We start from the raw sequence: 13188 nt of genomic DNA on the forward strand, positions 1-13188 counted from the left end.
GGAACTGGGGCCTGATCCCCAAGATGCATGGGGCTCCCCCAGGTGCTCCTACCATTACTCAGGGAACCTTGGGCCTCTTCTCAAAGACCAAGTCCATTCTGGCACTGGGGAGGGATCAGAAAGAGAGGAAGAGGAGGAAGAAAATACACTAGTATGTGATCACCCAGGGGGTTCATTTTGACCCCTGGCAAGATAGAGCCGATTTATCAAGACAGGGGAATTGCAATAGAGAGTTTAGTTCACGCAGAGCCAGCTGACCGGGAGACCGGAGTTTTATTACCACTCACATCTGCCTCTCAGCCCCTGTCCACCGCAAAAGGATCTGCAGGAAGCCATGCCCCTTGTGGCAGAACTTCCCAGAAAGGAGAACTGCCGGAAGATCCAGGCTCAGTTTAGGCTCAGGGGCTGCATTCAGTGTATGGCCAAAGTGTGAATGACAGGGGACAGGGATTAGCCTGTGACCAGGGTCAAAAATCAGAGGGTGACCACAGTCAGGGTTCATTCAGTGACCAGGGCCAGGGCTCAGGGTGTGACTAGTCTTAGACTCAGGGTAGGGCCGTAACCAGGGCTCGTTAGGTAACCAGGATTAGAGTTCAGACTGACCACAGTGACGGCTCAGTTTTGGGGTGAGGTCAGAACCCAACCCGTGGTCAGGGGTGGGGCTCTAGGAATGTCACAGCCATGGTCTTCCGTATAGGAGCCGTGACCATGGGGCCATCCTCAGACCAGCCACACCCTCAGTGCGGCGGATGTTGGGGCTGCGGATTCTGTGGTGGGGATCCTGTGTGTTGCCCCCTCGGCCTGCACCCACTAGAGGCCAGCAGCACCCCTGAGCTGGAACAAGCAGAGATGCCTCCAGACATCACCAAACATTCCCTGCGGGTGCAGAGTCACCCACGTGAGAACCACTGCCTTACAGCAATCACTGTGTATCAAATCAGATCAACAAACACTTACACACCTATAAATATTTGAGGACGGAAAGTTCCAGGCTGGCACCTTGAATACAGAGACAGATAAGAAAACTTCTTGTGCAGGAGTGGCCAGAGCCCCGGCGAGCTGGGGCTGGGGGCGGAGGGAGGATGGGACAGGGGCAGTCAGCGACACACGGAAGCAGTTCATTACCGTGTTCTTGTGCAGGAGTGGCCAGAGCCCCGGCAAACTTCGGCTGGGGGCAGAGGGAGGATGGGACAGGGGCTGTCAGCCACACACGGAAGCAGTTCATGACTGTATGAGGCCCCTTGTCCGGAGCTTACAGGACATGGGCTGGAGGGCGTGTCCAGAGGGAAAGTTCTGGGTGAGCAGAGTGGGCAAGGAAGGAGTCTGGGGGAGGCTGCAGTCACCCTGCATGGCCTCCAGTGAGTTCCTGTCCCTCTTGGGCTCAGGCTCCTCACTTGCCAGAGAAGAGACAATTTCCATGGAAAAGAGCCCAACCCAATGGGTTCCAGGGAGCCAGGCAGGAGAGACCCCAGAAGGACAGGGGCTGACCTGGAGCCCTGGGGAAGCCCAAAGGCAGATTCCTGGTGCCACTGAGTCCCAGGGAGGTTGGGTCTCACATCGTCCCTGCCCCCATCAGTAGTGTCACCTTGATCCCAGACTCAAGGTGAGACAGTAGGAAGCTGATGTCCCCCGAACACCCCAGAAACATCTACCAGCCTTCTTGGATGGTGCAGGCCTTCCTGGATGGTGCAGGCCTGCTGGGAGAGGGGCCGATTCCCCAAGACTTTTCCTTCCTGCAACATCCTCACCACCCCCTAAAATGTGCCAGAGCCCTTTTCAGGGGCAAAATCGAGGAGAGGAGGTAATAGTGAAGGCCGGACAACCATCAACGGGGACGAGAGAGCGTCAGGGGAGAAGGGGCCAGTCTCCCTCCAGACACACACTCGGCAGCAGGCAGGGCCACAGCCCACAGTGGACCTACCAGCATCCGGTAGAAACAACAGCATACCCAAGAGGGTTGCCAGGCAGAGTTATCTAACTCAGGGCCCATGTACAAAGGCAGGGGTCAGGTTGAAGGAGACAGCAGGGGCCACGAGTCCCCCTCAAAGCCAGCAGCAGCAGGAAACCACCAGCCCCTCGGGCTTGCAGGGATGAGGGGGAGAGCACAGTGACCAGATGCTGGCCAGAGCCCGGGGGATGGGAGAAGCCTGGCTGACGGGACCTGGGCCTTCTCTAGAGGGCCACAGCCACTGCCACCACCACCCAGTCGGCTGGTAGGAGAGCCTGGGCCTGCTCTAGAGGGTCCTAGCCACTGCTACCACCATGCAGCTGGCTGGCAGGAGAGCCTGGGCCTGTTCTAAAGGACCATAGCTACTGCCACCAACACTTAGCCAGCTGGCATGAGAGCCTGGGCCTGCTCTAGAGGACCATAGCCACTGCCACCACCGCCCAGCTGGCTGGCATGAGAGCCTGGGCCTGCTCTGGAGGGCCATAGCCACTGCCACCACCACCCAGCTGGCTAGGCCTGCTCTTGAGGGCCATAGCCACTGCCACCACCACCCAGCCGGCTGGCAGGAGAGCCTGGGCCTGCTCTAGAGGACCATAGCTACTGCCACCAACACTCATCCGGCTGGCATGAGAGCTTGGGCCTGCTCTAGAGGGCCATAGCCACTGTCACCACCTCCCAGCTGACTGGCAGGAGAGCTGGCCTGACCTTGTCTCTTCCACTCTCTCATCTCCTGCCTGTGGGAGCTGGACCAGCCTCCCAGGACATGGAGCAGGAGGGAGAGGGGATCTGGGGCAGACAGAGGCCATGCAGCCCTGGGCCTAGCCCCTGCCTCCTGCTACTGCAGAGGCTGCTAAAAGCTGCACTTCCCTGACTCATTTGCAGCTAAAGTTCCAAGCTGAGGGGTCACTCAAGGTCCTGAGGGTAAAGCACCTAGCCCAGGGCTCAGCCCACACTGAATGCCCCATAAATGAAGGCCTGTCCAACAGGGTCTCCTCCCCAGGGAGGCTGTCCCCTGTGTCAACAAAGAGCCCAACTCTGTAAAATATTTGAAGACATTTATTCTGAGCCAAATATGAGGGACCATGGCCTGTGACACAGCCCCCAGGAGACCCTGAGAACATGTACCCAAGGTGGTCGATGCACAGCTTCATGTTATCCATTTTAGGGAGACATGAGCCATCAATCAAATATATTGAAGACATACATTGGTTTAGTCCAGAAAGGTGGGCAACTGGAACTGGGGGCTTCCAGGTTATAGGTGAATTTAAACATCTTCTGGTTGGCAATCGGTTGCAAGAGTTATCAATAGAAAGGAATGTCTGGGTTATACGGGGTTGCGGAGACCAGGGCTTTATCATCAGATGAAGCCTCCAGGTAGCAGGCTTCAGAGAGAATAGACAGTAAAAGTTTCTCATCAGACTGAAGGCCTGTGTTGATGTTAACTCTGGCTGTTCCAGAGTTCTGAAGGGAGGAGGGATAATGAGGTTATCCAACCCTTTGCTGTCATGGCCTGAACCAGTTTTTCAGGTTAACTTCGGAAAGCCCTTGCCAAGAGGAGGTTTCCACTCAGATGGCTGGGGGGCCTTAGAATGTTACTTTTGGTTTACACCGGAACAGCCCCTGCCCCTCTCCTTTGCAGCACCTGCTACTGATCTGTCAGTGACGCTGTGAGCAAGGCTCATCACCCCGTGGGCCGTGGGCCCCAGGAGGGTGGCACAGCTTCTATAAGAGCACAGGTCCCAGGGAGGTGCCCTCATCCTTGGCTGGGAGGCCGAGGCCTGGAGGAGTCTGGAGAAAGGGTCTCCCTTGTCTGGCCTTGCACTGTGAGGTGGGGGAGGTGGGAGAGGCATAATCTGGGCCTTGAGGACGTTTTAGCCCTCAGCCTGGGGTGGCTGAGATATGGCCCTGGGCAGCTCTGTCCTCCAGAGGTGGAAAGAAGGACAAAGGGAGAGGGAGGTGCAGGTCGCTCAGGGAGGAGACTCGGACCTGCCCAGCCCCGGGGCCCTCACTGGCTCCAGGAAACCTGCTGGTGTTGACTGTGGGCAGTCCAGCCTCTCCCCAGTTGAGGCCATATAAAGTCACCCGAGGCCCTCTCCACCACTGCCCACCAGTGACCATGAAGGCTGTGCTGCTTGCCCTGTTGATGGCAGGCTTGGCCCTGCAGCCAGGTGAGGCCTTGGCTGGCCCCCAGCAGGGAAGGGAGCAGGGGTGAGCTGGGGAAGCCAGAGGGATACCTGCAGGGCACACGGAGAGGAGGGGGAGGAAGGAAGAAGGGAGAGGAAGGGAGTGAGGCTCTCGCCCTAGCCTCCGCTCCTCCAGGGCAGCTCTTGGCACGACCAGGCAGCGACCTCTTCCCTGCTGTCACCTGTGACCGGGGCTTGCAGGGGCAGCATGGAGTCACTCTCCTTCACCACCATGGGGCAGGGCCTGGCTCCTAGGGGGCAGATAGACAGACTGACGGACCGATGGACAGAGATGCTGATGAGGAGCCGGGAGGCACAGGGCAGGAAGCCTCAGGCTAAGAAGTGCTTTTGGGGGCACAAGGGGGAGGTGCTGGGGGTGTCCTGCGAGGACCCAGGGGTCTACATCCGGCCCAGTCCCAGCACTGCAGCTTCCGAGGGTCCCAGGGAGCTGCTCTGCTTGAGATGGGACCCTCCCGACCCAGGGTCCCGGGGTCAGTCACTCCCACAGCCGCAGCTTCCTCTTCTGAAACACACGGTCACAAAAGCAGCCACCGAGGGACTAAACAGGGCAACATTTCAGAGGCACTGAGGAGGGGGCCATGAAGATGGGGAGGAGACATTGAGGGTGACAAGAAGGGGCCGAGGACTTCCTCAGGCCACCGCCATGGAGGCCCACCTGCCCGGGAGCCCCCATTCTTGGGGAGTGCTATGGGGCAGCCTCTGAGGCCCCTCCCACTCCACCCCACAGGCACTGCCCTGCTGTGCTACTCCTGCAAGGCCCAGGTGAGCAACGAGGACTGCCTGCAGGTAGAGAACTGCACCCAGCCGGAGGAGCAGTGCTGGACGGAGCGCATCCGTGAGTGGGGGGACGAAAGCCGCCAGGCCTAGGTCTCTGCCACTGAACTATTCATCTTTCTGGCCATCTGCCCACACCTATGTGCTGTTTTCCTTCCACCTGTCCCCCACCTGTCCCGCACCTGCCCCCCCAACAATCACCCAGCATCTGTCCCTCCAGCCATCCTCCTCCATCTGCCACTCCTCCACCCGTCTGTCCCTCCCCATCCTCCATCTTCCACTCCTCCACCCGTCTGTCCCTCCCCATCCTCCATCTTCCACTCCTCCACCCGTCTGTCCCTCCCCATCCCTGAGCTCGCTCACTCACTCACCCCATTTCTGACGCTCAGCGGGTGGTCCACCTGCCTTGGACATCTGGATAGGGCTGAGACCAGGGCCGGGACCAGGCCCTTGCACTGCTTGCAATCCTGAGGCCAGCGCAGGGGAACTCTAGAGCTTTAGGCAGGGTGGGGACAGGAGGAGGCCTGGGGCAGGTCAGGTGGGTGAGCACACAGGGCAGCCCCATCCCCGGATCCCGCTGCTCCCCAGGCGCAGTTGGCCTCCTGACCGTCATCAGCAAAGGCTGCAGCTTGAACTGCGTGGATGACTCACAGGACTACTACGTGGGCAAGAAGAACATCACGTGCTGTGACACCGACTTGTGCAACGCCAGCGGGGCCCGTGCCCTGCAGCCGGCTGCCGCCATCCTTGCACTGCTCCCTGCACTTGGCCTGCTGCTCTGGGGCCCGGGCCAGCTGTAGGCTCTGGGGGGCCCCGCTGCAGCCCACACTGGGTGTGGTGCCCCAGGCCCCTGTGCCACTCCTCACACACCTGGCCCAGTGGGAGCCTGTCCTGGTTCCTGAGGCACATCCTAACACAGGTGTGACCATGTACCTCTGTGCCCCTGTCCCCGCCCTGACCCTCCCATGGCCCTCCCACCCGGGAGATCCCACCCGGCAGATCCAGGACTCCCACCCGGGAGATCCCACCCGGCAGATCCAGGAATCCCACCCGGCAGATCGGCTCTAGTGACACAGATCCGCCTGCAGACGGTCCCTCCAACCCTCTCTGCTGCTGTTTCCATGGCCCAGCATTCTCCACCCTTAACCCTGTGCTCAGGCACCTCGTCCCCCAGGAAGCCTTCCCTGCCCGTCCCATCTATGACTTGAGCCAGGTCTGGTCTGTGGTGTCCCCCGCACCCAGCAGGGGACAGGCACTTAGGAGGGCCCAGCAAAGGCTGAGATGAAGTGGACTGAGTAGAACTGGAGGACAGGGGTCGGCGTGAGTTCCTGGGAGTCTCCAGAGATGGGGCCTGGAGGCCTGGAGGCCTGGAGGGAGGGGCCAGGCCTCACATTCATGGGGCTCCCTGAACGGCAGCCTCAGCACAGCGTAAGCCCTTAATAAACACCTGTTGGATAAGCCAGAGAGACCCTCTGTCCTTGCACACCCCAGGTGGGGACGGGATCTGGGGCTGTGTCTAGACCAGGGCCCTGGTCACGTGGGCTGCAGCCTCCACCCTGACAGGAGCAAAGCTTGGCCCCTGAAAGGAGGATGTCCCTGCAGAGGGTGGGAGGGCAGTTCCCAGGACTTGCACTTGCTGTGCTGCCTGGAGCATGTGGCCAGACCTCTCTGAGCCTTGCGGCTCATCTATGACCCCTCCTTGCTGGGAGGATGGACCCAGAAAGTTCACAGGAAGGAGAGGGTTCCAGTGGGGAGGGGCTGCTACCATTCAAGCTCCCACCCGTCCCTTCGGCCTGATTTGAGCACCCCCATTTTTCAAAATTTGTTTTAGAGCTGCTCACCCACCGTACAGCATTCAAACACTACAGCAGGGTCCCCGGTGACAGGTGGCCTCCCCCAACCCTGAACCCAGCCCCTTCCCTCTCTGGGGTGCCCATCATACCTCCGGGGGCTTCTTTCTGGGAGAACCTGTGCCCCGCCAGCATCCCCAGGCCCCTGAGTGGGATGACGCCATCCACACTTGCCTGCTGCACTCAGGGGAAGCCTTTTGCACACAGCCTGCTTCCCGCCCTAGGGCTAGGGGTGCAGCCTGTGACCTGGGTGGGGACCTGCTCAGGGTGAGGCCTCCGAGGGTGTTAGGGGTGCGGCTCGGGGGGCAGTTTCAGAGAAGAGGAGACACAGGCTCAGGAAATGGAACGGGTCTGTTGCCCACATCCCATACTGAGCCAGGACTGGAACTCTGGCCTGGAGCTCTGGGGGTGGGTCATGGAGCAGCCAGTGGGCAGAGCTGTGCTGGAAAGAGCCAGGCCTCCCATCTGACATGTGACTTCACAGGGAGACCTCCCTCCTGAACACTGGGGGCCCAGGGTGGCATTGTCAGCAGGGTGCAGCTCCCCAGGCCAGCATCTGAGTGACCCTGGGCACTGGTCACACCCTCCCCACCTCGCCTACACCCAGCCCAGCCTGCCCGGCTTCCGTGATAAGCTCTGGGCTTCAGCCTGCTCGACACCTACCCACCCTCCCAGGCCCAAGGCACACTCAGACCTGCCTTGGCCCAGGGCCTGAGTCCAGAGTCGAGGGCTAGGCCATTGTTTTCTGGGAGGGCCCTGCAGACCTGGGAGCCCGCACAGAACTCTGCACCCCTCAGGGCTCAGGTGCAGGAACTGGGGCCCGAGGCTCAGGCAGGTGCTTCTGGCCACACTGTGTCTCCTGAAGCTGCCGGCCCGGGCTTGCTGACCTGCTCTGGGGAGCATCAAGGATGCTGGGCGAGGAGGGAGGCTGGTGCCCTGCACGGCTCCACCCACTTAGCACACAGTTATCAAACCCTTGGTATGGTATGTTCCACTGCTGTTTCAATTGTTCCTGGTCACCCTGGTGATAAAAACTGGGAGAAAAAAAGTAAAGCAAGGAAAAAGGATCCAGAATGCTGAGATGGCCAGCGAGGGGCCCTGGAGCCCTGCAGTGCAGAGGCAGGTGCCTCAGTGATAAGAGCGGCTGTCCTCACTGAGCAGGACTCAGCCCACTCCAGTGCCCACACAGCAGCCCCTACCCCCTGGTGGAAGGGGGTCCTTCTCCCTGGGGCTTAGGTTCAGAGACACAAGGCAGCGTGCTCCAGGGCTAGGGCCCATCCACATAGGGCTGGGGGTGTCCAGGACAGAGCAAGACAGGACCCTCACACCCTGTTCCCCAGACTTCCTCACACTGGAATGCCTTGGACCAGGTGAGGAGAAGAAGGGCAAGGATGCGGGAGGCCTCTCTGGACTCTCAATGCCAGGGCCAGCCTGAAACCTGTGGCCCCCTTTGACCTCCTGAGCTGTCCCTCAGGTCACGGGGCCTCTGAGCTAAGGGCCTGTGAGGATGCACCGCCCTGCCCCTCCCTCACACCATGAGGATGGGGCAGGAGCCTGCTTTGGCCACATGGCACATGGGGGACAGAGGTCCTCCCCGTCCTGCTGCCTCTTCGAAGGACAGACAGCTGACCTCTCCAAGGGCAAGGACCAGCCAAGGAGGGCCACCTGCACCAACAGTGCAGGTCGCAGCCCTGGTGCACTCAGGCTCCAGACGTTGCCTATTCACTCAGGGCCCCATGGCTCCATCTGGACTAGAACCTGCACCTCCCTGTCTTCCCACTTCGCCTCATCTTTAGAAATGATAGAAAAGCAAAAAAGAAAAAAGTGCAGAACTCAAATCCCTAAACCCTAGCATAATATCTGCCAGCATTTCATAGCCGTTGGGATGTTTCCTATTGTAATCTAGAAGACACAAAGTTTACCAAGAAGATAAACAAGCAAGGACTAACAATTAGTAATAACAAGATAGCTAACAAAGGTCCTAGGAAGGGCAGAAGCAAGTGAGACTCAGGAGGGCGCTTCTAATGGTTGACCAGATATAGTTGAGATCAGAGCCTTGGTTATATTTCTGCAACCGGGCAGCTTGCTCATATATTTTATGCGCATTTTCTTCTATTTGACCTGAGGTGTTTACATAAATGCAACAGGTTTTATTGATTATAGCACACATTTTCCTTTATTCAAGCAATAATTAATCTCATGCTAATCTATCATCCATTATTATATCTGCAAAGGAATCAAGGGAGAGTTTTAATGTATCTAAAGTGTCTCCCATTTTATGAGACAGTGCGTAGAATGAAGAAATAAAGTTTTGAAGAGTTGCCTCATGATAGGCAAATTTTCTCTATGGGGTCAGTAAGCCAATGGCAGCCTCAACCCCAGCCAATATAAGGCAAATTGCCTGCTTAGCTCTCAGGTAAGTGATATTATATAATTGTATATTATAGGGCTTTGCCTGTCTTATTGTACATTGACCCCTGAACCAAATGTTATTGATATGCTGGTAACCATTGGGTTCATGATCCCAAATGAGAGACAAGTTATGTATACCTGATTGAATAGGTGACCACATGGCCATAGGTATCCACTGGGGGTGCAAACCTGTATGGGATGGGAGTTACTAAGGAGGCTAGGTAGGAGGCACTAAGGATGTTAGTTACCTGTTTATTTCTTTTTCTTTTTTTTTTTTGAGACGGAGTCTCGCTCTGTCGCCCAGGCTGGAGTGCAGTGGCACTATCTCAGCTCACTGCAAGCTCTGCCTCCTGGGTTCATGCCATTCTCCTGCCTCAGCCTCCAGAGTAGCTGGGACTACAGGCGCTGCCACTGCGCCTGGCTAATTTTTTGTATCTTTAGTAGAGACGGGGTTTTACCGTGGTCTTGATCTCCTGACTTCATGATCCGCCCGCCTCGGCCTCCCAAAGTGCTGGGGTTACAGGCGTTAGCCACTGCGCCTGGCCCTGTTATCTGTTTATTTCTAAAACAACAGCTTTAGGTATTATAAGGGTTCACAAGTGTAGGCCATGGTGTCCTTCTCAGGTGCCTGTGGGGACTCATAAGAAATGGGCTTAATCTTGGACAGGTGCACAAGAAGCCAAGTAAATTTGTTTTTCAAAATTTTATCTAAAAATTATAAAATTTTAATCTTGATCATAAGATACAACTTCCATAAGTCTTTCATAACCTTTACAATCTTTATATAGGAGACAGTTAATACTTCAAGAAAACCTTGTTAATTTGACTCAGAGGCCCATATGCTGGTCTTGCTTCAGTGCACCTTCAACATTAATGATTAATTTATAGAGAAATTGAACTTATTTTATCTTTAAAATCAGCCCTTAAAATCTCATGCACCCACCTCTACCATGGTAGTCCATGGGCCTTGAGAAGTTGAATAGCTTTAATTTCTGTCCCTGTGTTTCAGGAATGCAGTTTATTTTGATTGGCATCTTCTACTGGGCCCAAAAATGGGGCTTTAATTGCTGTCAATGTTTAAAAATTGAGCAGGACTTGGTGTCCTTTTCAGACCCAGCAGTCAAAGCCCTGTAACTCAATGTCACAAGAACTTTAAAAGCACATACAGGAAGATACACAAAAGTAATAACTTTAATTTAAAAAATTAAATATCGGCCAGGTGTGGTGGCTCATGCCTGTAATCCCAGTACTTTGGGAAGCCAAGGGGGGATGGATCATGAGGTCAGGAGTTCAAGGCCAGCCTGGCCAATATGGTGAAACCCCATCTCTACTAATAATACAAAAATTAGCTGGGCATGGTGGCGTGCACCTGTAGTCCCAGCTACTCAGGAGGCTGAGGCAGAAGAATCACTTGAACCCAGGAGGTGGAGGTTGAAGTGAGCCGAGATTGTGCCACTGCACTCTAGCCTGGGCAACAGAGTGAGACTCTGTCTCAAAAAAAAAAAATTATCCTTTTCCTAAGCAAACCAAATTTAACAATAATGGCATAGGAATTATTTCAATCAAATATTAAATCTGTTAGGTCATTTACCAAAAGGCAAAAGAAAAGACCTTCTGCGGTGTACAGAATATTATATTGGAAGAAAACATTTCCTTAGACCTTTAAGAAAACATGCCTTGTAAAACGGGAGAAAAAGCCAAAAAATGGTGAGATGAAATAAAAGTTGAATTTTCAGTAAAAAAAAAAAAATTAAAATCTGTTATAATTTATTAAGAGTAAATCAACCCCTTAAGAAAATTTCATTGTTCTAACCAATAATTTAGTTCATAAGTGTTTTTTTTACATCAAGCCCAATCTCTAGGAAGAGCAATATAATTTCCCATTACTTATAAACAACTTGATCATATACAAATTTTTGTTTTTTTAAAAAAATAAATCCTCTTACTATGACTTATACAGACCATTCATCACATGCCTGGACTTTGTCTTTTGTCCTGAACATGCTCTTTCTTAATCAGTCATTTTATTTTAGGACTAAACTTACCATACAAGATTCTTTCTCATACAAAATTATTTCTCTTTAAGCTTTCTTACCAAAAAAAAAAAAAATCTCTTTATTTTGATAACTTTCTTTACATCTCTCTTATTTTCTGGTTCCTTTACCTTGTTTTATATATAACCTTTCAATAAGCTTTAAATTAGATAAAACTTGTTCACCTTTTTTTGAAAAGGACACACCTTTTTTTTTTTTTTTAGCAAGAATGTTTTCCTACAATATACTTTTATTGGAAAATACCTAAATAGTGAAATATCTATTATTCAATATAACTTTCTATTCTAAATTATGACAAATTTGTCTACAAGTATGTATCCCATTACATTTACCTAATTACCTTAATTGTTTACCTAGATTGTTTATGTAAACTGTGATAGTCATGATTTAAAGTTATGAAAGCATCATCGCAAAATGATAACTGACATAGGGAAAAAAGATTTGACTAACTGACTCCATCTTCCTTCTAACCTCCAGGCTGTCCTTGTTCATTCCTAGACTTTGGGAGGAACTTAGTTTATAGTTCAGCTTTGAAACAAACACTATAACAGTCCTTTCCCAAAACAAACTTCCTTACTGCCTGTGCACTAGACTGCCTAAAGACACAGGATTAGAAGTTATGATAATCTTACTAAATTCAAAATGCAGCTATATTCATTAAATCAGTATCAATGACTTATTTATTAAAGATTACACAAGCAAAGATCATTATGTTTTGGGCTGGGTTTAAAGTTTTTAAACCCTCTGCCAAATTTTGACAACTTACAGTATTTAGCAGGGGTAAGTATGAAATTGCTTGATTAATAATTGCAAACAAAAATGTATGCTGACATTTCTAATATTACTTTACCAATAATTTTAAAGCAAGCTCATTTATTAACAATTTTACTTAAGTTATGCAAACTTGAAAAAGCATTTGACTAGTCTTTCCTTTTTTCCTGATAAAGCATTTAAGTATTAAGTATAAATCATTGATATTGATTTCATGAATATGGCTGCATTTTGAATTATTTCACTTTGAGCCAATTAATTAGAGCTCTTTTATATATTTTTTGTAGTGAAACATTGTGTACACAACACATAAATACATAGACATATTAGGCATGCTGATAGAAGTACATCTTATAGATTCATAAAAACCTTTTTTTTCATATCTTAGACTTTCAGATTCTTGATAACCTGTTTCACAACCCTAGGCAGTTGTCAGCTAAATAGCCTTAAATTTGCATATTAAAGGACATAACTCAGGTGAAAGTCAAATAGCAAAATTTACATTATCAGGTACAGAGAGAAAATGTCTGGTGGTGCTAGAGAAAGATTAAAGATGGATGCCAACTCAATAATAAAATTACAGAAATTTATCATTGGATTATATAGGAAGACCGATTTTATTTAGATAGAGACTACCTGTTTTTCGTTTTTTAACCAGATCTCTGAGCTCTGGGTAGAGCCCACATTGAGTCCTGGGTCTCCAAAAAGGGTGAGTTGTTATGAGGCCAACATGATGCTTTTACAGTGCACTGAAAAAATAGTTTTAAACAAAGACATTTCTAAGTGTCTAAACTACACTCTTCCTTAAAAACCCCAGAGTAGCCTCTGCTGCAGTAACTATTTTAGTCAAAACATCGGGTAATAACAGAATTCAGTCAACTGAGAAGAAAAAAACTTTTGCTAAAAAAAAAGGCAAGGTCCTAGAGGAGAAAAACAACCAAAAAACAAACACATGAAGATCTTTCAAATACAAACATACACATATGCACACACACACACACACACACACACGTACATCTTGGATGTTAGCCTTTTAATTAAACTGACTTTTAACCATTGAGCTCCTTTTAAAATAATCCATTTAAATCTCATTACCGTATTTTAGTCAGAAAAAACTGCTGCTATTTCAGAGGTACCAAGTATCAAACCAGAAAGGGCTTGATTTACGAACCAAA

At 51.5% G+C, this 13188-nt stretch overlaps 1 protein-coding gene across 1 annotated transcript; it reads left to right on the forward strand.

The window, feature by feature from the left end:
* The first annotated feature begins 4064 nt into the window (after window positions 1-4064).
* PSCA (prostate stem cell antigen) lies at window positions 4065-5726 on the forward strand. The gene is made up of 3 exons (XM_002819497.3): window positions 4065-4116; window positions 4880-4987; window positions 5515-5726. Exons 1-3 carry the CDS (start codon window positions 4065-4067, stop codon window positions 5724-5726), a joined length of 372 nt encoding a protein of 123 aa, XP_002819543.1.
* The last annotated feature ends 7462 nt before the right edge of the window (window positions 5727-13188 follow it).

The sequence above is a fragment of the Pongo abelii genome, chromosome 7 (assembly GCF_028885655.2).
Source record: "Pongo abelii isolate AG06213 chromosome 7, NHGRI_mPonAbe1-v2.0_pri, whole genome shotgun sequence".
NCBI classification, from domain to species: Eukaryota; Metazoa; Chordata; class Mammalia; order Primates; family Hominidae; genus Pongo; species Pongo abelii.